General features: G+C 40.6%; 2 protein-coding genes across 2 annotated transcripts in view; both read left to right on the top strand.

Annotated features, from left to right (window-relative positions):
- col21a1 (collagen, type XXI, alpha 1) overlaps positions 1 to 6,396 on the top strand; it is a 114,171-nt gene extending 107,775 nt beyond the window's left edge. The window contains exons 28-29 of the mRNA XM_073872801.1: positions 3,114 to 3,191; positions 5,164 to 6,396. Of these exons, the coding sequence (XP_073728902.1) occupies positions 3,114 to 3,191; positions 5,164 to 5,351 (266 nt within the window). The 3' untranslated portion in view covers positions 5,352 to 6,396. The remainder of the gene's footprint in view (positions 1 to 3,113; positions 3,192 to 5,163) is intronic.
- A 2,339-nt stretch (positions 6,397 to 8,735) lies between these two features.
- Positions 8,736 to 27,024, top strand: part of bmp5 (bone morphogenetic protein 5) — a 30,822-nt gene continuing 12,533 nt past the window's right edge. The window contains exons 1-2 of the mRNA XM_055171024.2: positions 8,736 to 9,648; positions 13,975 to 14,167. Of these exons, the coding sequence (XP_055026999.2) occupies positions 9,195 to 9,648; positions 13,975 to 14,167 (647 nt within the window). The 5' untranslated portion in view covers positions 8,736 to 9,194. The remainder of the gene's footprint in view (positions 9,649 to 13,974; positions 14,168 to 27,024) is intronic.

The raw sequence follows: 27,024 nt of genomic DNA, 5'->3' as shown, positions 1-27,024 counted from the left end.
TTAGAAAACAATTATATGCTGTGCTCTTATGAACCGGATTGCTGGAGATGCAAACAGTAAAACAAGCAATGACTCAGTCTTAGATCCTTACGAAAATTAATCATAGTTTTACTATAGTTAAAGCCAAAATCATGGTTACAACAAGATGGTTTCGAAAACCAACCACCCAACAGCTTAAAAAACCTTAAACCTTACTGTAGTAAAACCACGGTTATTCTTGTTAGATGATTAACAATTATGCAATAATGGATTAAGACTTTCACCGGAACAGATAATGTTTATTCTTCTACAAAAACATGTCAAACTAGATAAAGAAGTAGTCTGTTATAGCCTATATACCTTTTATCATTCTTTCCGTGTGAGGTTAACATCATTATCTGTATTTTAAAATCATAAAAAAATAACAATGTTTTCAACGTAAAAATACATTCACATACATGTAACAGTCAGTGTTTATTTGAAAAAAAGATGACGGTTTTAATGTTTGCTGGATTTATTTTTGTTGTTATGTTGTTAATGTTAGTTATATGTTGTATTTAGAGTAATTTTTAAAGAATGATGTTTGTTCATTGTTACCATGATTGAGAAGTGTGTGTTCAGTGTAGAGGGCAGCACAATGAGTTAGCGCGCATTATTGTTGCCTCACAACAAAAAGGTCGCTGGTTTAAGTCAGACAAAGACTTTGTTTATGAGACCTTTCTGTGTACAGTCCAAAACATGTGATTAGTTAAATTTGGATATACTAAATTACTCTTTACCCAACTTAGTCACTAGTTGAGTAAACATAGAAATTTGCTTATTACCTAATCAGTTTAAGTTGGTTCAACTTTTTGGTGTAAGTTGACATTACTCAGTAAATTGAGTTAGGTGAACTACATCATCCAAGAGTTGAGTAAACTCAAAAAAGCTGGGCAGCAAGTTGCCTTGAAAATTTAAGTTAAGTCAACTTTTTATTTTTTACAGTGTAGTTCTGTCACCTACAGACAAGTAATAATCTCCATAAATACTAATATTTCTCCGTTTATGATTCGGTCAGCGAATCAGTGGCTTGTTTACCATTTTTGGGGCCTTTAGCAAAGTCCAAGAACCAGGGACCACCATGCCCCAGCATTGCCCAAGGTTTTTCATTTGAATTGCACAACAATAATATTCAGTATATAGAATTGAGATGTATATAAAGCTGGTTTATTTTGTTTTACACTGCTTAAAATAACACTAAATTGTTACAGTTTGGTATGACAAAAATTATTGGCTTATATGTATTTTCGACATGATTTAAACCCCTGCGTGGTGTCTTTATCATGTTTATACCTGTACGAGTGTGGGACAAAAGATGCGTGCCACTGATCAAACCAAACCACCAATCACATGTGTGAAGCCCGAAGTCTTTAAACTTGACTTGACCATCAAGTGAATGTTGTGCAGTTACGAGAGCACAGAGAGAGTCGAGCGAGCGCTCGTTCCAGTACTTGTTTGGCTGCATTTGTTCGCGCTGAGCAGAGTTGCGCTTTCCCGTACAGTTTCGCTCATGAAGTAGCTTATATGTGCCCTCATGAGGATGCACGCAAATATTAGTTTGTGTGCATACTCGCACATCTCTCGCTTGCGCATGCTTTATCCATACCTTAGATTTGCGTCTGAATAAACGTAACATACTTTCCCACACCTTGTGGCCAGTAGGGGGCCCCCCAAGCCTGCGAGGCCCCATGCAATTGCGTGGTTTGCGTGGTGGGTAAACAAGCCACTGCAGCGAATATAACACTCTCAATCAGCCCTGCTGCCGCCATGTTTCCCACGTAAGAGGCCAGGCAATGGGAGTTGTTGGCCCCGCCTTGACGCAGTGATTCACAGGGCGGGGGCGTGGTCGTGGTCAACTCAGAATGCATTTCCAATTGAATTTTGCTACATCCGTTGTGCGCTATGTAAATGAAAATGCAATCCCAAGTTTCCCACCCGTAAATGTAAATGCATTTTGGGAAAAGTACATTTAAACGATCATTTTCCTACAGTTTTTGCTTGACTATGTAAAGCACATCTAATCAATCCAGCTAATACATTTCCAATTTAATTTTGCTACATCCATTGCACGCTGTGTAAATGAAAATGCAATCCCAAGTTTCCCACCTGTAAATGTAAATGCATTTAGGGAAATTTACATTTAAATGATAATTTTGCTACAGTTTTTGCTTGACAATGTGAATCACATTATATCAGTTCGGGTAATACATTTCCATTTTAATTTTGCAACTTCTAAAGCATTAAAATATGTATTTAAAACAGGGCTGTAGAAAATGGAAAATGTAAATTAAAGTATTACATTTTCATTTCTACTTTGCACCAAGGATTGCACATACCTGTTATCATAGGAATTTACTCTGCAATTCCTGAGCAGATTTCTTATGAAGATGTGGTTGATTCATCAAAAATGTAAGAAAAGTTGAAAACAAACTTTGATGCTCCTCATATCATCATTAGATTGAGACTTCACAGACAGACCTGCAAATGTCAGACATTTTAATAATGAAATTAATATATCTCACATAAAGGGGGAATAAAGTAGTGGTAGCAGCAGAAAAAGAAACAGGACATACTGAAGTCACGTCACATTACATGCTTTCATTACATGCCAGTTTCTTTAAACAATGTGAACAATTTGCTACACTTTGGCCATCTAGTGAGCAGCTGTTTGTGTTTGGTGTGTAAACATATTTATGTATTATTAATTTTGAGGAAATGAGTGTACAGTCAATACATTTTTCAATAAAACAAGAAACTATAAACTTTAAAAAAAACTATAAAGAAGTCCCAATTGAGATCTGCTACAAGAGCTAAATAAATGTAAAAGTAAAATCTGAAATATTTTTTGACTTTTGAGGCAGATGTACAGTACATTTGCTTAATACTACACAATAAAAGGTGAAAAATTGGATCAACATTGGTAAAACTTAAAAAAAACATTTTTCACTTAACTTTTAAGTTTAAAAAAATGTACTTTTAAGTGTAACCAAGTGTATTAAGTTTTTAAGTTGATCCAACTTTTTCAGTGTTTGTGTAGTTATCTAGAATAATATATTGAATAAACAAGTGCACAAAATACAATTTTATGTTTTTAGGTGATCCAGGAGAGAAAGGTGAAAAAGGAAGACAAGGAAGGTCAGAAATTGGAGATCCAGGTCTCCCAGGTTCACCAGGTAAAGTATCTTTACTTATAAATGATATAAAAGAAGATTTTTGTCAGATATTTTAATTAGGAGTATTACGCATTTATTAAAGCAAGCCCCAAAGTGTGTCTGCATCAGAGCGCAGTTCCCAACAAACACAGACGCAGCAAAGACACAATGAAAATATGATTTAAGACTGTGGTGTTTATTTTTATAAATCAACATTCATCTAAAATAAACATTAACAATTATATCGTGCAACTGTTGAAGTGATGATCAAATATGCGTGGTAAATATGCATGCTTAACTTCGACTCTTTCCCCGTCAGCGTTTTTTTTTTTTAAGTTGCCACCCAGTTTTAGTTGAATGCCTTACAGAAAAATTATCTTCTTTAAATAAACATAAAATATCAAATGAAAGAACAGAGGCTCCACTTTAAAAAAAAAAGTTTCATCCTACCTTCATTAGTTCTCTTATCACCTCTCAAATGTTCAGCTAAAAGCGGAGATAATTCCATTTTTGTGAATAACTTTTGTAAGAGATCAGATTCAGAACCATGAACGGTACTACACGGTGTTTCCAGTGTTGAGTGAATGCGTCAGTGTTTAAGTTGGGTAAGATCGCCATCTAGTGGATAATGGAAATATGAATTTGAGTTAGAAACTCCTCAGGAAAGCGTTTTCTCTTTATTGATTAGGTGACTTAACAATATTTATTGACATTTATCTTGATATCGCCATTAATTGTACAATAGTAGACACATTAAAAATATGATTAAAGAGTGTGGTGTTTATTTTCATAAATCAGTACGCAGCAACCGTGGCATACTTATGTAATGTGGTCTAAACCGTGAGGTTACTGGGGTATTTTATCACGGCTTAGAACGTGTTTCAACCAATCAGAATGAAGAACCAGAACGGGCCGTTTTATAATTCACATTTTAGTTCATTTAGTGTGAGAAATGAGCAATAGCACTTTGGTCTATTTACGCATGAGCAGCAGGTTTGCTATCTTTGTTTAGGCTCATTTTCCAGCTCCCCTTGAGTTGAACATTTGATTTTTGCCGTTTTGGAGTCCATTCGGCTGATCTCCGGGTCTGGTGCTAGTACTTTTGGCATGGCTTGGCATGATCCATTGAATCTGATTTGACCATTGGCGTCGCGCTCAGAAAATAAGCAAAGAGTTTTAATATTTTTCCTATTTGGGGCTTGACTCTTCTGTGGTTACATCGTGTACTGGGACCAACAGAAAATAATTTTGTTGCGGTTTTCTAGGCTGATATGGACTGTACTCTCATTCTAGTGTAATAATCAAGGACTTTGCTGCCTTACCATGGCTGCAGCAGGAGCAATAATATTACGCAATGCCCGAAAATAGTCCCCTTGGTAACTATAAATAGCAGGGGACTATTTTTGGGCACTGCATAATATTGGGCCTGCTGCAGCCATGGCAGCAAAGTCCTTCATTATTACACCAGAATGAGAGTATAGTTCCTAGACATATCTGCCTAGAAAATCACAACTTTTATTTTTTCTGTGGGTCTTAGTACACAATGTAACTACAGAAGTGTCAAGTTTTAAATAGGTTAAGTGAAATATCAAAACTATTAGATTCAATGGATTATACTAAGCTATGCTAAAAGCGGTAGCGCCAGACCCGGAGATCAGCTGAATGGATTCCAAAACTGTAAAAATTAAATGTTTAACTCTAGGGGAGCTGGAAAATGAGCCTAATTTCCAAAATAGTGGAGTGTCCCTTTAAATGTTGGGATGATTTTAGGTTATGCAAAGTGCAGGTATTTCACAGAGCCAAAGGCAACGTCATGGGTTTGCTCCCAAGAAATACACATCCTGATTAAAACCATATCTTTATTGAATTGTAAATTGCTTTGTATAAAAGCGTCTGCCGAAAGCTTAACTGTAAATGTAATTGTAGTAATCTGTCTATCCAGTTAAAGCGTATGCATATTTTAAAATATAATTTTGGCATAATTTCATTTCAGGTCCTACCGGCCCAACAGGGGTCGGCAAACCGGGTCAACCGGGTAAGCCAGGCCCACCTGGACATAATGGGGCAGAGGGAAAGAGAGGATACCCCGGCGAGCCGGGTCAACCAGGAGTGTGCCATCCATCAATGTGCTACAGTGCGATATTACGAAGAGATCCGTTCAGTAAAGGGCCAAACTATTGAAACAGCTTGAATATGGTGCTGCTCAGACAGTGAAAGTAACAGCCAATCTCAGGATAATCATGTTTTTCAGGAGTGTCTCCCACTCGTGGACACATGAAGTACCTCTTCAATTGTAAATAATATGATGTTGCCTACATTAACACCAGCGACGGTCCGTGTCTCACGTCAGCCCTTGTGTCATAAGATGAGATGTGCCATGATTTCTCCATGCTGTTTGTCATGAAAAGTAAAAAGCCATGAAAAGCATCCATTGTAAGAAGCTTTTCAGCACTGGCAGTGGAAATTCTACCTAGATCTCGGCTTATTTCTTTACTCTCTAGCTCCCCCATGTGGCTCTTAACCATCGCCAGTCATCTCATTTATTTATAGTAACAGATTTGTTGTTTGTTTTGTGATTGTGGCTTGGTCACCTTTTGTCAGCCTCCTCTTTTGCAGTGTTGATGTAAACCGCAAGGCTCCACAGGCTTGAGCTATTTTGTGAGTGTTTTCGTCTGCAGTGCTCGTTCTTATTCCTATTGTTATTTCCAATGTCTCTCAGTGTTATTATTATGACCACTATCACCTTTCTGACCATTTGCATAATCTTTCTAGTTGTTTGGGGGGGGGCTTTGAATAAATTGAATACTTTTTTAGGATATGGAATTGATTGCCAGCCTATAAGTGTAAATATGCAAATGAATGAAAAAAAATGGCCAAGACTTGCCCTAAATCGTCTTTTCCAGGCACTTCCAATAATGATGTCAAAGTACCTTTTTATTTACACTCAGATTTTGGGGAAAAAATTAGATAGAAGACCTTGGGTTATGAATAATAAACCTTTGTTGGGTTGTTTCCCTCCCTGGTTGGGTAACAACAACTCCACATAAGCTTATTTATATACCAGCGTCGTCTTTCTAATGTTGTTTTTCTCCGAAATTTGTGTTCTGTCCAATATTTACCCCGCATTGGATTAAAACAAGTTAGTGTAACAGTTACAGTGCAGTGTAACTTTTATATAGATATTTCACAATTAGAAATGATAAATTGAATGACCTTTTTATAAAAATTTAAAAATAAAATCCAGACAGACACATAGGGACATTCTTTTGCCTTTTGAGTAATAAAACGTAAACGTACTTTGAGGTTGTTATTTATAAAAACTGTTGCAGCAGTTACAGCAATTCCAGCAACTTCTTTTTTTATGTGATTGAATGACTTTTGATAATAGTAATAAAAACCTTTATTAATTTTTTTTGTTGGTTCCTTGTTTTCCATTATGCATTATATGGGGAAATATTTTGAGTGCAGTTATATTTCTAGTAATGTCCTTATAAAAAATCTGTAATAACATTTCTGGGCAAAAATAACCCTTTAAATGAATAATTTAAAGACAACCCCCTCCCCCAATGAATTAATTTCTTTCATGTGAAACATCCTGACATTTGTTATTTTTTATTCTATTCCTAATCATAGAATGCATCCTAATAAGATGTTCAGGACCTCTGTTACAAAATCAGGTTCAAAACAGTTAAGGTCCGGTGATATATTTAACTGTAGACATAGAGCACTTTTCAATCTTTGTGTGCACCAAAGCCATCTTGTGTTCCTGCTGCCAAAAACCTCTTTTATGTTTCATATGTTTTGTCTGGCTCTCTCTCAAGTTTTTTTTCTCCCTAGGACTTTACCCACTGGGTTTTTCTCCTAGTACATTTTTTCAACCCCTACACTCTTAAAACAAAATAATGTGTTAAAATAACACATTTCTGTGTTATTTTTAGAACAACAGCTGCATCTTATGTTGTCCACCAATTTTTTTGTTTGTTTGTTTTCTCCTGCTTTTTTAATGTAAAGCTGCATTGAAACATTTAAACAATTGTGAAAAGCGCTATATAAATAAAATTTAATATAGAATTAAATTGAATATGGCCGCAGAACTCAGTCCTGTTCAAAGTTCCAGTTTGGCAAATAAATATACTGGAGTTTGTTTTTGCATGAGAGCAGAGGATTTCTTAAACTGTGTCCCAAACAATTTGTCGTTATGGAGGTGCTGCTTTCCATTTTTTAAGCTTTCTTACCCCATGATTTAACAGATTTTTTTAACTGAAGTTCTCCATATGTGATCCTGGAGTCTTTGTCCACTCAAATTATTCTCCTTGCTGAGCTTTATATAGACGCACCTCCTCTTTCAGGCAGATTTGCAACATCTTCAGTTGGTTAAAACATGTTCATTATTTCCTTGATTGTGGACAGAGATGTTTTTATGGTTGAACTATTTCCTCAAAGCCACTTTTTATTTTGCGTAGCTCAAAAATCTTTTGCTGCACATCAGAACTGTAGTCTTTGGTTTTATCCACTGTGATGAATGATTATGTGTTACTTAATATTTATTCTCTCATGAAACAGGAAGCCATGACTGGACATCATATTTTTGTGATATTTTTTGATTAAAGCTTTAAAGAAGAATTTTTTTATAGCTTTCTTTGCTCATATTTACTAAGGGTGCCAAAACTTTTGGTCATGACTGTATATAAACATTACATATATTATGTGATGTTTTCCAGGTTAAAGTATTCAGATCAAGAGTTTATGTTCATCATTTAACATTGTCAATTTTGATATGTCCTATTATTATGCCCTATAAGGTAACATCCCCCTAAAATCAACTCCAGGGGCAAATATTTTCCAATAATGGGGGAAAAAATGTGGATATTGCCCAACTGGCTTATGCCTTTAAATAAAAAAGGTCTATACTATAAAGTCTCTGTTTTTTTTTAAGACAAGGTAGGTATAAGGCCTAGTCGTTGATTTTGATGTTGAGTGGTGAAAGATATTTCAACCTTCAAAGAATCAATTTTAAGTACTCGAGGCTTCACTTTTTAGAATGAAAGCTAAAATGTTTTTAAACCAAATTCTACACCAAAACCTTTTACTGTTCTCTTGCAATTGCATTAAAATCTTAGAGTCAGATCTAGATGTCGCTGTTACTCTGACAAACTTGTGATTAGACCTGCAGTCGTCCGCTACGTAACCTCAACTGGTTCATGTTAACCGTCCGTGGCATACATATATTGTGGGCAATGCTTGTTGCCACAATCTTTGCTTAGGTTGCTTTTGGGTATTTTTGTGGTTCCATTTTTGTGGTTTTAAAAAGCATGGAAAAGTACGAAAAGGAAACACTTCTAGATAAAGATAATTCATCAGGTAGTTCTGGGCTTCTGTTAATTCGCACTCAATTGTAGTGCGTGTAAGACTGAGCAGTGCTGAAATAAAGCTGACAGGCGTTTGCCTTTGAATGATCATGAAACTTCTCATATATCAAGTGTATCTTGTTTCATGGTAAGGTTCCATGCGTGCCCTAGGTCAATGTTGTTTTAGGTACGACCGCTAGAGGTTGATGCAAACCCTCCAAAGTGTGGGACGGACTTTCTAAGGGATGTAGTCGACTGTTGATGCGCGCACAACTTCAGGTAGCCACTTTATGCGCTGATTTGTGTGGCTGCGCGCTTCTATATTCCCACGCCTTGCGCATTTCGTTGTGGTGCCATTCACGAGTGAAGAGTCCACTGTTAGACTTTCTTCTTTGAAACGATATTTGTACTTTTTCTATAACGCAAAGACAGTAACGGTAATGCTGCCCAATGGTACAACATATCTCTGATGATAAACAAGCAAGGGTAGAGCTGGTACATCACTTTTGAGTGCGAACGGAATAAAATACTTGATTAACAAGGACAGGAGTCACAGCTACGAGAACGGAGCGAAGTTTAAAAAACAACAACAACGCGACTATTAATGGTGCGCCATGGAGAGCACCGTCATCTACCCAGCGCGCGCTTGTTAAAAGCATCTTCCTGAGAGATAAAGATGAGAGCGCCAACATTTGGATTTGTGTGGTGCTGTCTGGGCTTTCTTCACAGCGTTCAATGCGGTTTGGGAGACAACCATGTGCATTCGAGCTTCATTTACAGGCGCTTGCGGAACCACGAGCGCCGAGAGATTCAGAGAGAGATCCTCTCCATCCTGGGCTTGCCCCACCGTCCCAGGCCCTTTTCCCCGGGCAAACAAGCGTCCTCGGCGCCCCTGTTCATGCTGGACCTCTACAACGCGATGACGAGCGACGAGGAGGACGCGATGCTCGGAAAGGCGCTCGCTGGGAAACCGCGTAAAAGCGCCTCCGTGGTCCCGCATGGATACTCGCGCGCGCCGCAGCAGCCGTACCGCGCCGCGGCCGTGACCAGTCAAAGTTCGCCACTGACCACCAAGCACGACACCAACTTTCTAAATGACGCGGACATGGTGATGAGTTTTGTCAATCTGGGTATGTATGAGTTAAGGATTAAAGATTTTGGTTAAGGATTAAAGATTTGGGTTTAGTTGGCGATGGGAGAGCGCCAAATCAGATGTGCTCTCTCTCTCTCTCTCTCTCTCTCTCTCTCTCTCTCTCTCTCTCTCTCTCTCTCGGTTTGTTTCTGTATGTACCCTATACAAGAAATAGGCTAATAGAAAAGAAGAAAATCAACTAGAGAGTTAAACAATGGTTTTAGCCCTAATTTTTATTAGGATATTTTAGAGCTGCTGATCAGTTAATCAGTTAGTAAATAGGCCTATATAGTAAATCTGAGGACTTCAAGCAGAAGTAACACAGTAACGTTTTTAAGTAGGATGTTTAATAATGTTATTAACCTAAAATCTGGTTTCAAATTAATTCTCATAAGACTGGATAACGTCATTAAGTATCAGTTTGATAAGTTAAAAACGCAAAATGGCCTTAAGGTCTATCAGAACTCATACAGACAGTAAAAGGAACTACTACTGTAATTTCATTCCCTAGAGCACATGTCATAGAGGGAATGAAATTACAGTAGTATGTCCCTTTAAAACTGTAAATGTATAACCCATTGAATCAGAAAAAAATCAGCAGAAAAAATAACCAAATTAAAACAACTATAAAATGTCATTTTTTTCCTGGAATATTTAGATGGTCATTTGAAATCAAATGAGCTTATTAGGACAGATAAATACTGGATACAGCTGTACAGAAAAATGCATTAAACATGCCGTTTTCAACAATATAGAAAATGCAGTCAGTGTAATTTAAAGTGCATAGCCCCTTTCAGCTTTAGTTTAGTTTTATTTAAGATTTCACTTGGTAGGTTATTGCAGCCTAGAAAAGATTTGATTAACAACGATGATGGATTACATAATTTTTTCATTTATCATTCGTTCTAAATCTGAACAAGTTTGTACAGTATTATAATACATTGTGATCATTTGGTTGCTACTACATTAATTCAATGCTTTTTTAAATTCATATGTAGTGCATACATAAAGGAATTACATTGGCCTGAATGTTAAAATAACAGTTTTTTTTTTTTCCCGTTTATAACATGTTACTGGAATATAGTCATCAACGTTCAAGCTGTACTTGAAAACTCCATATAAACTGTATATATAGGACTGTATGGTTACTGGAAATACTTAGGCAATTGCAGGTTTGGGGAAAAAATAAAAAAATGCGGCTATAAAGAGTGTCATTATATAAGGATATGCTTTTTAAAACACACACGCACACAGATGCACGCACACTTGCACACACACACACACACACATACACAGAAAATGTGAATCAAATTGTAAGGGACATTTACAAGTGTAGAGTTTGTTAATATTCTGCTGCTGCAGAAATGTGTTTTTGAAGAATGTTGAGATGAGATGATAAGTATATACTCTGAAGTGGCTGTGACCTCTCACCTCACAGTTCATGTAAACTTATCTAGTGACTGTCTGACCTGAGGATAATTTGCCTTAATTACTTCCTGTTGTTAAGCAGAGGAAAGAGCTTGAAGAAAGGCCGCTTTTGCTTAAAATCTGGTAATCTGGTGCCAGTAGCTAGTGTGTGTGTGTGTGTGCGTGTGTGTGTGTGTGTGTGTTTTCTTTCTTTGCTAATCTAATTTATGTGTTAGAAGCTGGTACAGCCATTTCTACTTGTTCTTATATCAAATAACATGCCTTTAAAAGGAGGATTTCACAGAAATGTTGTGTTAAGTTGTTTTCAATGTGGCATAAATATACAAAGAAAGTTTAGGTTAAAATATAGTTTAGATCTTGCAGAGTTAATAGTAAACGTGTTTGTAAATGTAGAGTTCACCATCATCACCTTAACACCATCTGTTTTCATTTATACAGGAGAATGAGGGCATGTACAGCACTTCAAGAATAAAGTCATAAAATAAACCCTGTATATTTTCAAGCCTCTAAACATTTTGATTAAATAACATATGATGATGATGGGTGTAAAGCAGCATGTCTACAGTGTCAGTATTGATCAGGAAGTGCACCCATAGAGACTAAACATCTCAAATTAGATCTCTTTATTATCTCTAGTGTTTAGTCTCTCATTTAGACCCGTGGAAGAGATTTTGTAACTGTGTCTCATTGTGTTCAAACTCCCCAAGATACCAAAGCCTACAGTCATTCGTTTAAGAGATTTTAAAATTAACTTTATTATTATTATTATATTTTATAGAATCTGGTCTGTTGAATGCTTTATTCTGAAATGTCCCATGGGTGTTGATTATTTTTCTGTAAACCGCACACCTTTCAAATGTCTTAAAAATAGGCCCCACAGATTGTGGTAATTCTGTCATAAGAGGAATAATTGACTCCGGTCCTTTGAATTATTCGAACATAATGCTTCATGTCGTGCTGCTTTACCACCTTGGGTGTGCATTATATTCTTATAATTCAACGGCCCATCGTCAGTTATTCCTTACATAACTAAAGGTTTGTGGTAAATACTGTACGCTGTATATTTTCTTTAAAGTTCTTTGTGTGTGTGTGTGTGTGTGCCTGGTAATTATCACGTTGTGGGGATCAATTGTCTCCACAAAGATAGGAATATCAGTATTTTTGTGACCTTATGGGGACATATTGAGGTCCCCATGAGGAAATAAACTTATAAATAAATCAGAATGATGTTTCTTGAAAATGTGAAGTAGCAGAAAGCTTTCTGTGATGGTTGGGGTTAGGGGATGGGAATAGCAGCTTGTACAATAAAATATAATGCTTTACATCTATAGAATGTCCATACATTGAAACCAGAATGTGTGTGTGTGTGTGCGCGCGCGCGTGCGTGTGTGTAATTAATCGTTTATGCCAGTGTTCTTCATTAGCAGCCAGGATGCTGAAGTTGACTTTGGCCAGCTGGTCTAACGGCTGCCTGCCCTCTGACCTCTTTGTGTTAAGTAACTACAGACTTTCACTGTTGATAAACTATCAGAGAAGCCGAGCTGCGCTATTTCACGAGCACCACGAAGCAAAACGCACTACGCTATGATGCACTTCACCAGCAGTGCTGTTTGCCTACACATCACTCTACAAGCTTTACATTAAAAAACAAGGACTGTCAGGACAACGTTTCATTTTAACTCTTGAAGGCTCACGTGCTAAATAAACAATGGAAAGTTATTCCTTTACAAGTAAAACAAATGTCATAATAATGTAAAGAAACATTGTTGTTCAGAAAGTAGCAAAGAGTTAAAGTGCATCAGCATTGACTTTTGTCATTAACATTAAATTGAAAGGCTTTTTCACCTTTAACATTTGTCTTGCAATAAAAACTAATGATGTATCAATCCTCACAATTCTTGTGACTAGCACACCAATTAGCATGGCATACCAAATATATATACTTTTGTGACTATTCCTATAAGACTTAATACAGAGTTATTTAGCCAAAGTGTGCTATGCACAATATGTTGTTTGAAAAACTAAAATACTTAAGTGCAAGTAACTGAATAGACAGCCAAACAGTTTTCAAAAAAATTTAACAGCTTAACAAAGCTTTTCCATTATCTATTGAGAAAACTAGTATTATAGTCATAGGTTTATTTATAAAATAAAAACATGCTTGCTCTTGAAAAACACATGAAAACTTTTGCATATGTTATGATTGATTTGACGTCCAAATAGATCCAGAGGAACAATGTACAGTAGTGAGAACGAATGAATCTCTGTGCTAAATACAGTACAGCACCTGCATGGTAGAGATCCCTCAATCTCATTTTTTATAGGATTATATTTGAAAAGCACAGGGTTAAAACACAAATTGAATGCAGTGCGTAATAGCCATTTGTCAGAGTTGTTTCTAGATATATGGGGCATCTCTCGTCATCTTGAAAGCACTTTCTATATATCAGACATGAAGGGTTTCTGCTCTTTAAGTCACATTACATCTGTGATTGTGATATCATTTTACCATCATGGATTTTTCGGCAGATTTAAAACTGACATCTTGGGAGGTCAGAACTTTTGATACATTGTTTACCGAAACGCTAACTTTTAATTTGTGACTTGTCAGCTTTTCGCTGCGTAGTAGCTCAGTATGTTATTAGCGAAGGCCTGTTATTCTTACCTGACAGCCCATTTATCATGGAGAGAGAATACAGGAAAGGGCCTGTCTACAGATTGCTACCTGTGTTCAGATGGCTGATTTAATGAACTCGATATTGCTTTTGTTGGTCGTCTGATGACACATTTTTGAAAAAATCGGCTATTGACGTCCTGCACATCCAACAGGGAAATCTGGAGTGAATCTGATGCATCCTGTACAGTTTCTCATTGTACATTTTGTGTTTCCGGTCAGTTGAGAGGGATAAGGATTTCTCCCATCACAGAAGACATTACAGGGAGTTTCGCTTCGACCTGACTCAAATTCCTGAAGGCGAAGCCGTGACCGCCGCCGAGTTCAGGATTTATAAGGACCAAAGTCATGCCAGATATGAGAACGTTACACTCAAGGTCACCATACATCAGGTCATCAAAGAATATCCAAACAGGTGAGCAAATCTATTTACACAACCTTATACGTAACTTAAAACATTATTAATATGTGACTTAAATCAGGTTACTTATGCATGTATCTATTTACAGAAAGTTTAAGATGATTTCATTAAACGGTTTTGCCACTTTTGAATTTGGCATTTTACCTTGACAACATCCATCATATTTACGAACCCCAATCCAGTTTTATCAGCTGTGAAATGTGCATAGTAAAACTGTAAGCATTAAAAGTTATAGTGAATCTTCTCAGTCCACACACGCCTCCTTATATTAGGCTCAGTATAGATGTGCTTTATTCCCAGTCGCAATGCACTGTTGTTGCCCATGGGAAAGCTTCTGGAAGGGTTGTTTGTAAAAACTGCAGTACTTAAATGTTATAATATAACAAAGGCCTAGTCCTGGATTAACATAAACCCTCTCTGGGAAACCGTCTGTTATAAACTGTTACATAGCATTTTTACTTTATAAAAACATTAAAAATTTAAATCTATAATTTGATTTTCAAAGATTTTTTATAAAAACTGATATTTTTCTCCGCAAAATGCAATAAAAAAAAGGGAGAAAAGATGACAGAATAACACGGCGGATATTGGATTTTGCGTAAAATTAAGAATTTACTTTTTAATAATGACCTGATAAAATACTAATTTTGGTGGTAACTAATTTTTTTTTAATGGCGTTTATCACGTTTTGGAACCAAACTTTTCATATTTCATTTTCGTAGTTTTTACGAATGTTTGTACATTGTATTGTCTTTTTGTAAATTTGTCTTGTTATTTATGTGTAACTATTTGTTGTTTGCACTCGGCACTTTATCTTGGCCAGGTCGCCGTTTTAAATAAGAAATTGTTCTCAACGTGCCTACCTGGTAAAATAAAGGTTAAATAAATAAATAAATAAATATGCTGGAGCATGCTGCACATTACAGATTATAATGGGCTGTTTCAGGTGTATGGATTCAGTGGTAGACTGATGCCATACAGTTCCCATGATAGGAAGTAACATTCAGCACAGATTATATTTTGCAATATTACCTGAATTAAAGGAATAATTCACCCAATTGAAATATGAATATATATTCAAATTAGGTCACTTATGTAGTAGAAATGTGAAGTTTTTTTTTTTAGATTGGTGCCTTCTAGGCTGAGAAAAGACAGAAAATGTGTTTTTTGCTAATGTGGATGAAAGACCCAGAATGCATTGCTTTGCTGCTTTGCTGCGGTTCGAGAGGGCAGGAGGGAGGGACATTCAACTAGGCTAGCTACTAGCAAGTTTACTCAAAAACTGAAATGGCACTGGTTAACTACCTTTTAAATACTACCTTTTTTCCATTGAAATTGTGATAAGTTGCTTTGTACCGGGATGTACGGTTAAAACCAGGAAAGCAGTAAGTAGAAAAGCAGTAAAAGGCGAGTTTGCATTAAAATGTCCATGCTAAGCGTTTAAAATATAACATCTATTTGTGTATTATTTATTGTATTACATATGAGAAATATTTAAATTCCATCGGATTTAGTATAAAATAATCAGCACGCCCCAGCTTGAGTCTGCCCGGGCTCTGGCCATTCTTCCTGTCTGCCAGGCAAGGCTCGCTCCTCGGCTAAAGCAGCCGCTTCGGCATCCTCTTGTTTCTCGCTGTATTGCGGTTCGTATGTGTAGCCAAAAGCATCGGATTTGCCCACCAGATCTTCAAAATCCTCTTCTGCCATATCGTCTTCAAAACTAAGATAGCTGACACTGTTTATTGCCTGTTGTTATAAATATTTACTGCTGAAAAGAGAGAGCTTAGCGAAGATTCAAGATGGCTGACTCTCGTTTTGATTCGTACTTTTCCGAATGGACTCGGCAGTCGAACCCCTATGGGTGGGTTGAAAACATGCGGAAATGGCTCCTACTACTGGCTGTAGTCTTTTGCCTCTGGCCAAAAAGTCCTCAGAAATCATCATTTTTTCCAGAACCAAAATACAGATATCTCCCCCCACAGGGGGACATGAGGGAGGGAAACACGGTCATTCAGAAATTCTGCAGGGTTTTTTACTGATGCAAAGCTGAATGCTAAATCGGTGAAGAATCCCTTTAAATGATAGAACAGTACAGCCAGTGTGTGCACATGCACAGTTTGTTCTTACTGTAGGAAATTCACCTGGTTATTTTTTAATGATAATGTAAATGAATGGGAGCCTATTGGACAGAGATCAGTGGTGTTTATAAAGCATTTCTGTTTTCTCCTATAAACTCAGATTTAGTCATTTTAACTTACTGTTATTTATCATGCCTAGATATTGTTATAACGTATAACATATAGTTGAAAGTTCATCTTTTGTCAAAATAAATAATAGTATGTTGCCATGACTTGTAAATCTGAGTTGATTCAACTAAAAATGTAAGGCAGCAAAGATTGCTTTACAGTGCCTGAACTTCCAATTAAAGCTTTAAAATGGACGTTTAAAGCATGCCTGCTGTGTAAAAACACTTTAGGCAGCCAATCAAGCGGAAAATAAAAGCACATCCTGTTTACACGAGCGAGTCTGGAGTCAGTCTGGAGTTTTGCCCTGTGCGCATTCAGTTTGTTTCATTTCTTACAATTGAAAATGCTGACAATTAGACACACAGATTTGTCTTCTAATCACTTCTGAAAATGTATAAATCCAAATATGCTTGAATCACAAATGTAATTTACTGTTATATATTACCATAGTTTGGACATTTTTCAAAGTTGCATTCAAATGACACAGAAACATGCAGGAAAATCTTTGCTTTCACAACCACACTATATTTCCTTTAGGATATAACTAATGTCATTTTCTTGTTTAATGTATAGGATAAATGTATAAATGCACATTGCACACAAATGATTTGCTTTTATTGAAAGCTTATTTTAGATGTATGATCTCAAATGATGGGTTGCAAAAATGACAGATCTCTGCTGTGGTCTCTTCTGTTAAGCAGGGCTAAAATTCTTATCTTTTTTTTAATGAGGTCAATGGACAGTTTGTGTGGCATGCCCACATCCTGAAACTTCATAATAACACATTACAAGGTGTTACCATATAAAGGGCTGAAGAAAATTGATAACAGGGTTCATAATCCTGGAAAAGTCTGAGGCTTTTACAGGCTAAATTGCTCTCTGTTAGCACAACATACTGTATATACAAATCTTTGAAAACATCCTTATAATCAATTAATCATAAGAAAAGTTAATTGATCAACAAATCCTTATTTTTTTGTACAACCTGTAGAATATATGATGCCAGTAATGCAACTCATTTCATTTAAATATCGCTCTGCATCTGAAGCATCGGGAAATGATGTATGGAAACGTTTCGCTAGAGAAAACTACTCCAGCCTTGTGATTGTTTTTTTTTTTATATAGCCAGCTTGTTCCAACTAAACAGCCATGACATCAGCCCAGTCCGTTTGATGTAATTTTGAACACCTCTTCTTTGCTAGGAATAACTTTGCTTTGCCAGGTGCACAGCAGAGCCCACCCAAACCAAAGCAACCCTGTTCTTCCTCAGTCTCACCAGATATACTCGTTGGTAATGGCCACGGATAAAGCTTTCCATTAACAGCTCATTTGCAAGCTCTAGCACTTATGGAAGTCTTGAAAGTCCATCAGATGTCACTCTTTGCATATCTGTGCGGCTTGTCAGAGCGCTTGCACCCGAGAGAGGTCTGGCCATCTGGCCTTAATAGAGTGGCCCTTTACATCAAGAGACTGCCAAAGGTCTCCAAACCCACCTGCCTCTTCACATTTCTAATGCTCTTCTTATCTAGATTGAGACCTTATCTTCAGTCATACGTAGGCACGCTTAAGCCAGGGCCATTGCTCTGAATGCATGCTACTAAAACATTGAGATGCAGATAGGGCTTTCCTGGAGGAACGGGCGAGGGCTTCAGATGGATCCGTCCATCAGAGACCTTATACGCTCATAGCTGTGTTTACCCACGCATGACAACCTCACACATTCACTCCTCGTCTGCGTCTGTACTGTGACTTTCCTGTGGTAAATAGAAGTATACATTTCACAGCTTTACACCCACGTCTTAAAGTTTTTTTTTTTTCTCTTTAAGGCATAGCAGAAAACTTACAGAAATGTACTGTGGCAGTAAAGGGATGGATTTGACTTGACATAATCTGGATTTCTGCACTGTGCTCATAAAACGTGGTCTGATTTTACATGCATGCATTTGGCGGGTATCTTAATTCAAAGCAATTTATAGTGAATTCAAGTTATACAATTCAGTTTGTGCGTTGCCTGATTGAACTTTTACATTGATATTTTAGTGCTCTACTAAACTTTAGTTTAATAACCATTAAGACTGTTCATATTTATGCTTATTTGTACTTTCTCACAAAATACATAATTTCAAGAAGTATGCAAATTTGGGTAAATTGTGATGTTTATTCACCAAATTTACATTTACCATGAGTTATAATGCAGGATTCTTTGTAAAGCTGCTGTGGATTGCAATACAGATAAATCAAGAACAAAAACATTATTCTAATTGTACCCTACACTCTTAAAAACATTGGGTTAAAACTACCCAAATTGGGTTGTTTTTAGCCCAACAGCTGGGTAAATATTGGACAGAACACACACTGGGCTTAACTAACCAAACAAGTTGGGCTGTTAATTTTAACCCAGCAAATGGGTTGTTTTTAACCTAATGATTGTTTCATTTTTGTTTAAACATTGGGTTAATTTTACTTTATAAAAAGATTAATATTATTATTATTTTATATTTGCTTAATTTGTTTTTTGGAATAAAACTCAAATCACAATAAAAATAAATTGTAAGCATCTATTTCACCAGAAAAAAAAGATAACTTCATTAAGTATGAAAAAGTATTTCCTCTTGAAAAGTGCTGACTGGAGTCTGTTCTGGGGTGCGTTTGCGTTCCACTCCAGCTTTAGACACACACTCACAAACTCCCCTAAACACTCCCCCTCTGGGGAATCCCTATCGCCATTTTAAAGTGCGTTCCACTTTGTCAAGTGGACAAGGGAAGTTTGTATGGACAGACCCTCGCTCCCTCGATTTTGACTGAGGGAGCGAGTCTACTTCATATGTACACTTCAGGCAGCTCCATATACCACCATTTTGTGACGTCACTTCAGCAACTCGCGCTTTGCACATGGAGGGGGCGGTCTCCACTTGACATGTGATCAAGGGCTTAGGGCGATCCATTTGAACCTACTTCAAGTGTTTCAGCAGTAGTGGGCACAACACGTAAGCAATGACGTACATCCGAGTGAACGAGACTGAGGGAAGTTAGCGAGGAAAGGTCATAATAAAACCAACTGGAACGCAGGGGCTGATGATGGTCCAAAATGCCGGCGTCAGAAAACTTACCAGCAGGGTTAATTTGACCTAGCGCCTCTGTATGGAAACTTGAGGTGCAGGATAAGCAACTTAAGCTTTTTACATGGACACAAGAAGTTGTTTTTAGACAACTATATATATATATTGGAAATTAACTATATATTTAGATATATTAATTGTCTCCAGGCCCGGATTAAGAGGACTTTGGGCCCTGGGGCTATAGCAACACCAATGGCCCCCTTTCATCTGATTGCCAAGCCAGTCTTCTACCGCAATACATATTTTTTAGTTATTAATCAATGAATTTAATTAATGTTTTCTTTATCATTAGTTATTATTATTATTTTTGCACACTAAATATTCCAGGCTATTTAATACAGTAACCCTCTGCACAGATTTTGGGAACATTTTATTGGTAAAAAAATTTGTACCCCATGTACATTTACTCCAGATATGAACTCAAAAACATAAAGGTTGCCAAAATCAGCAAAAACATTACTCATACTTTAGTCATACTTCCTCAATAAGTACTTAAAGGAATAGTCCATTTTCTTAAAAGAAAAACCAGATAATTTACTCATCACCATGTCATCCAAAATGTTGATGTCTTTCTTTGTTCAGTCGAGAAGAAATTATGTTTTTTAAGGGAAATATTGCAGGATTTTTCTCATTTTAATAAACTTTAATAGGGCCCAACACTTAACAGTGTTTTTCAACGGAGTTTCAAAGGACTATAAACGATCCCAAACGAGGCATAAGGGTCTTATCTAGCGAAACGATTGTCCTTTTTGACAAGAAAAATAAAAAATATGCACTTTAAACCACAACTTTTTGTCTAGGTCCGGTCCAGCGCGACCTCACGTAAATGCATAGTGACGTAGGGAGGTCACGTGTTACATATATGAAACGCACATTTGCGGACCATTTTAAACAATAAACTGACACAAAGACATTAATTAGTATCCTTTGACATACAACTTTCCAGTGTTGAGTTGGGTATTGGGTGTTGGGCTCTATTAAAGTCCATTAAAATGAGAAAAATCCTGCAATGTTTTCCTCAAAAAACATAATTTCTTCTCGACTGAACAGAGAAAGATATCAACATTTTGGATGACATGGTGGTGAGTAAATTATCTGGATTTTTCTTTTAAGAAAATGGACTATTCCTTTAACCATGAATAATTTAGTGATGTTCAATAACATCACCCTCATTTACACTGCATTTTACAATTACATAATGCTATAATTGTTATTTTAGAAGAGTTTATTGAGTTTATTAAGAGCTGATATACGAGGTGATTTTGGCTACATTACCTGTGTGTCTCATGCAGTGCAGAGCTTTACTGATGCTCTTCTCATCTTGTTGTGTTTATGAGCGCTTTTCATTTTAAATGCAAGTGATAGTTGGATTTTAGATCGTGTATAGCGCAGATTTAGCGCAAATTCAAAAATATGAAAGAAGACACTGTTACACAGAACAACAGAACGCGCGCGCCCTAACCTGGAAGCTTTGTTTATGCTCGCGCTTTGGTCCGCAACGCAAGCCTCCGCGGATCGCGCGCGCGTCTCACCAAACGGACGCACCGCACCATAGGGAGGGAGAGAGCTCGCACACAGAGAGCCGATGTCTGTGTGGGAAAACACTGCTATAAACTCAGCCGTCTTATCTGTATCTGTATCTATCTGTATCTAGTAACATCTGTTGACGTTTACGTGAAAATACAAGTACATGAAGGATCGCACATGGAAAACACCGCCAACTTTTAATTCTTTCACTCACATGTGAAAGCACTGTCGAGGTGCCGCACACAGCAGAGAGCGTGCGCGCACGAGAGAGGCGCCGCTGAGCCCTAACAACAGTGAATGAAGCCGTTTTAAATATTAAAATAAAAATGTAAATGGTAATCATGAAAAATCTATTCGTGGCGGCCAGTGTTGATTCTGTGGGGGCGCGCCACAAATACTATATGGGAAACACTAAAATTATCATCCAAATAGTGCTTAACTCATTAACTTCAGCTGCTTCGACGTATAAAACACGCAGATCGGGGAAGACGCAGGGGGTTAAGCTTGTTTTTCCTTTTTTTGTGAACCACTATCACTTTTTTTCATCATTTTTGAACTCCAGCAGAGGGGTCTGTCTGCGGATTGCAAGAAAGCGGCGTAACTATTGCTCCAGCGAGCGTTGTATAGACCTACAATGTTCTGCATGAAAGCATAACGAAAAGAGGAAATGGACTAATTTAGTCCTAGACTAAAATAAATGTAAGAGCTGTCCAAACTGAAAATAACTTGCACTGACATCTTAAAATACATCAGTGCCCTTTTTTGCCTCAAACTGCACAAAAGTAATGGTTTTAGGAATGCATGTTTTCCTAAGTAAACTAAGGCCTAGTCCTTGCTTAAGCTAATCCCTGTCTGGGAAACGTCTCGGTTACGGATGTAACCCTCGTTCCCTGAAGGAGGGAACGGAGACGTCACGTCGTGACCGACGAATTGGGAGCTCGCTTAGAGAGACCAATCTGCTTCGAATACTACTAAAACGCCAATGAACTTGGCATTGAGATATTTGCATAATGCTGGCGCCGCCCCGCCAGGTGCGTATATAAGGCGCACGTGCAAATAGGGAAATCAGCTTCTGTTCGCTGAGAAAGCCGGAAGGTGACCGGCCTAAACAGCAGGTGGCAGCACCTGTGGCGACGGGACGTGACGTCTCCGTTCCCTCCTTCAGGGAACGAGGGTTACATCCGTAACCGAGACGTTCCCTTTCAGTCGGTCACTACGACGTCACGTCGTGACCGACGAATTGGGAAACCCTACTAAAACGCCACTAGGGGCTGACCTCTTCCAGTGTCTGCGTAAAGCCCTCCGGTTCCACTTAAGGATAGGAGAATTAGGTTTTAAGGCAGAAGGCCGGGCACTAGATGTTCCTTTAACCCCACAGTAGTGCCAGTGACTGGGAAGCGCCCTAACTGAGCGGTATAGGGACGCTGCGGAAGCCACCGCCCCGTTAAGGGCTATTGGTGGGCGAAAGTCAACCGTAGCTGAGGTAAAAATGACAGCCGTGGCTGTGTAAGCAAAGCAGTGCTCTGCTAAGGGAAACGTGGGCTGGTAGGATTAACCCCACGGAATAATACTCACAAAGGAACCCGTTGGGACACAATGTGGGGCCCTGGCCAAACACGTAGGTTCGTAAGAATACAACTAGTGAAAGGCTGACAGCCAATGCTCCGCAACAAAGGCTGTCAAGGCAGTGGAGAGAGCAAATCAAACCATTACGCATTTTTGCTCTGTTAGCCTTCCATACTGAAACTCAATTTGGAGCCTCAGTCGGAGGCTGCAAGCCGACTTGCGAGTCTGCTCTCCGTGTCCTCCCTGGTGAGGACAGAACACGAGAGGATACAGGCTCGATACGAACATTGTAGAATCTAATGAACGTATTAGGTGTCGCCCAACCAGCAGCTCTACAGATGTCTGTTAGCGAGGAACCACGAGCTAATGCCCAAGATGAGGCAACACTCCGAGTGGAGTGCGCTCTCAAATTAAAGGGGCAAGGAATGCCCTGCAAATTGTAAGCTAGGGCGATAGTATCAACTATCCAATGAGACATCCTCTGCTTAGTGACAGCTTTCCCTTTCTGCTGACCACCATAACAAACAAAGAGCTGGTCCGAGGTCCTGAAGCTTTGCGTGCGGTCCACGTAGAATCGCAGTGCGCGTACGGGGCACAACAAAGCCTCGGTTGGGTTTGCCTGCTCCAAAGGCAATGCTTGCAAGCTCACCACTTGATCTCTAAAGGGAGTAGTGGGAACTTTGGGCACGTAGCCTGGTCTGGGTCTCAAGGTCACGCTCGAGACAGAAGGACCAAACTGAAGGCACGAATCGTCAACAGAGAATGCATGTAAATCCCCTATTCTCTTCACCGAGGCCAATGCTAGTAGGGTCAGAGCCTTCATGGATAGAAGCTTCAGACTCGCAGACTGCAAAGGCTCGAACGGAGGACTCTGTAGCGCTTTCAGCACCATGGACAGGTCCCAGGGAGGAATAGAAGGAGGGCGCGAGGGGTTTAGCCTGCGAGCGCCTCTCAGGAATCTAATAACCAAATCATGCTGGCCCACTGATCTGCCGTTAATAAGTGAGTGATGCGCAGATATAGCGGCGATATCAACTTTAATAGTGGACGGTGACAGCCTACCATCTAATCTATGTTGAAGATATAAAAGCACAATGTTAATAGGGCATTCTCTGGGGTCCTCGCGTTGCGAAGAGCACCAGGTGACGAAAAGGTTCCATTTTAACGCGTAAGCCCGTCTCGTAGACGGAGCTCGTGCCGCGTCAATAGTGTTAGATACCGCCTGGGGTAAATCACTTAAACCTTGCGCGCACTCAACGACCAAACGTGGAGATTCCACAGGTCGGGGCGCGGGTGCCATAATGTGCCCCCTCCTTGAGAAAGAAGGTCCTTCCTCAGGGGAATCCGCCAGGGAGGGGCTGTCGCGAGGAGCATTAATTCCGGAAACCAATTCCTGGTCGTCCAATATGGGGCGATCATTAAAAGGCTCTCCTCGTCCTGCCTGACTTTGCACAGTATCTGTGCTATTAAACTCACTGGGGGGAACGCATATTTGCGCATGCCCCGCGGCCAGCTGTGTGCCAATGCATCCACGCCGAGGCTGCCCTCGGTTAGTGAATAAAACAGGCGACAATGGGTATTGTCCGGTTACGCAAATAGGTCTATCTGCGCTCGACCGAATTTCCTCCAAATCAGCTGGACCGTCTGGGGGTGGAGTCGCCATTCGCCGGGGTGCGCTGCTCGGGAAAGCGCGTCTGCCGCTGTATTGAGCGAGCCCGGTATGTAAATGGCACGAAGGGACCTCGGATGCTTCTGACTCCAAAGGAGGAGATGACGAGCGAGATGCGACAGGTGACGAGAGCGCAAACCGCCTTGACGGTTGATATACGCTACGGTCGCAGTGTTGTCTGAGCGTACTAGTACATCCTTCCCTCGCAGCTCCTGAGCGAAGCGTACGAGTCCCAGATATACTGCCCATAACTCGCGGCAATTGATATGCCAATGCAACTGGGGTGCTGTCCACACCCCCGAAGCCGTGAGCTCGTCGTACGTGGCTCCCCAGCCCGTGTCGGAGGCATCTGTGTGCACAACAGCATGCCGGGAGACCTGTCTCATGGACACGCCGGCCCTGAGAAACACGGGGTCTGACCACGGGGGGAATGTTAGGCGACACGCAGGTGTAATGGTTACACGATGAATGCCAGCGCGCCACGCTCTCCTCGGGACTCGATCGTGAAGCCAACGCTGAAGCGGTCTCATATGGAGCAGCCCGAGCGGTGTCACGGCCGCTGCTGCTGCCATACGCCCCAGGAGTCTCTGAAATTGTTTCAGAGGGACCGCATTCTTCCCTCGGAATGAACCGAGGCAAGTCAGAATTGATTGGACGCGCTCTTCTGTTAAACGCGCCGATAAATCGATCGAGTCCAGTTCCATACCGAGAAAAGAGATCCTCTGCGTAGGGCAGAGTTTGCTCTTTTCCCAGTTGACCCGAAGACCCAAACGGGCGAGATGTTGAAGTGTTAGATCTCTGTGTTCGCACAGCGTCCGCAGAGAATGCGCTATTATAAGCCAATCGTCGAGGTAAGCCAGAATGCGAACACCGCTCTCTCTGAGGGGCTTTAGCGCCGCCTCTACTACTTTCGTGAACACACGGGGAGAGAGAGACAGCCCGAACGGTAAAACTTTGTACTGATATGCCCGTCCCTCGAACGCAAACCGGAGAAACGGTCTGTGACGAGGGAGAATGGACACATGAAAGTACGCGTCTTTCAGGTCTATCGCTGCAAACCAATCTTGGGGGCGTATTGCACTGAAAATTTGTTTCGGTGTAATCATCCTGAAAGACCTCTTCTGAAGAGATTTGTTCAGGACACGCAAATCCAAAATCGGTCGTAACCCGCCGCCTTTCTTGGGTACTATGAAATACGGGCTGTAAAAACCCGATCTCATCTCGGTAAGAGGGATCGGCTCGATCGCGTCCTTCGCCAGCAGGACTTCGACCTCTGCACGCAGTACATGTGCAACGGACGCTTTCACCGTGGTGAAACGTATGCCCGCAAATTTGGGAGTGTGCCGATTAAATTGAATTTCGTAACCGAGGCGGATCGTGCGTAAAACCCAACGAGACGGACTGGGAAGCTGAAGCCAAGCCCCCAGGGACCGTACGAGAGGAATTAACGGCACTACCGGTGTACCCGCGGCGGGGCAGCGAGGCGGGACAGGCGGGACTGCCAGTGCGTCTGCCGTGACAGCATAAGCATCTACAGTATGTGTGTGTGTGACACTGACCTGAGCCCGCTGAGGGAAACGGTCGTCCGGTCTCCTCAGCTGAGGACGCAGACTCCGAAGGGGTTGCTGGTGGTCCGGTCTCCGTAGCGGAGAGCTCGAACTCCTCAGAACACCCACTGGCGACAGAGGAGAGGGAGGAAGAGCATCTGACTGCCCGCTCGCATCTATCTCGATCCTCTGGAGACCTGGAGAAGGAATAGGAATGCACTCTTTTTGTGGTTTTGTGGGTGCCGGCTGAGAAGCCGGCGGAACAGAAACAAAACGAAACAAAAGATTTTCCACCCGGCCCTCTACCGGTGGAAGGAGCGGTGCCATCACCGTCTCCCGCTGAGTGATCCCATCCAACTCCAGGTCGACCGTCTCAGGGCCGCTTCGATTTCCGTTTGCCACGGGAAGCGGGTGGTGCGGGCGGGGCGGGCTGCCGACGGCTGTTCCCCCTCCGTGGTCTAGAAGACGTTCTAGCGGGGGGGGCGGAGGCAGCCGCCGGAGGGCGCCCTCGGCGAGGAGCAGGCGGGGCCGCCGGCGCTGGGGGGCGAGATGCAGGTCGCTTGCGCCGGGGCATGATCTGAGCGATCGCTTCCGTCTGCTTCTGGGCGGCGGAGAACTGCTGGGCAAACGACTCCACCGACTCGCCGAACAGGCCTGCCTGGGATACGGGCGCATCCAAGAACTTGTTCTTTTCAGCATCCGTCATGTCGGCCAGACAGAGCCACAGATGGCGTTCTTGGACCACCATCGTGGACATCGCACGACCGATCGCCTGTGCCGTGACCTTCGTAGCACGGAGGGCCAGATCCGTAGCGGCCCGGAGCTCCGAAAGCACAGGCGAGTCGTGTCCTCCCTCGTGCAGATCTCTCAAGGCCTTGGCCTGGTGGACCTGCAGCAACGCCATAGCGTGCAGGGCTGAAGCCGCCTCTCCACATGCATGGTAGGCAGCCCCCGTTAAACCGGAAGACTGTCTGCAAGCACGGGAGGGGAGGGTTGGACGATCCTTCCAAGTGGGAGCGGTAGCCGGACACAGTTGCATCACAACCGCACGCTCCACGGGGGGAATCCCCGTATAACCCTTAGCGGCTCCATCGGTGAGGGACGTGAGGGGGGAGGGCTGAAACGGCCGTAAACGGGTAGAATACGGCGACCTCCAGGTCCTGGTCAGCTCCTCGTG

This window comes from Misgurnus anguillicaudatus, chromosome 11, assembly GCF_027580225.2.
Source record: "Misgurnus anguillicaudatus chromosome 11, ASM2758022v2, whole genome shotgun sequence".
NCBI lineage: Eukaryota > Metazoa > Chordata > Actinopteri > Cypriniformes > Cobitidae > Misgurnus > Misgurnus anguillicaudatus.
Note: the sequence above shows the minus strand (reverse complement) of the source record. Positions and strands in the feature narration are given on the sequence as shown.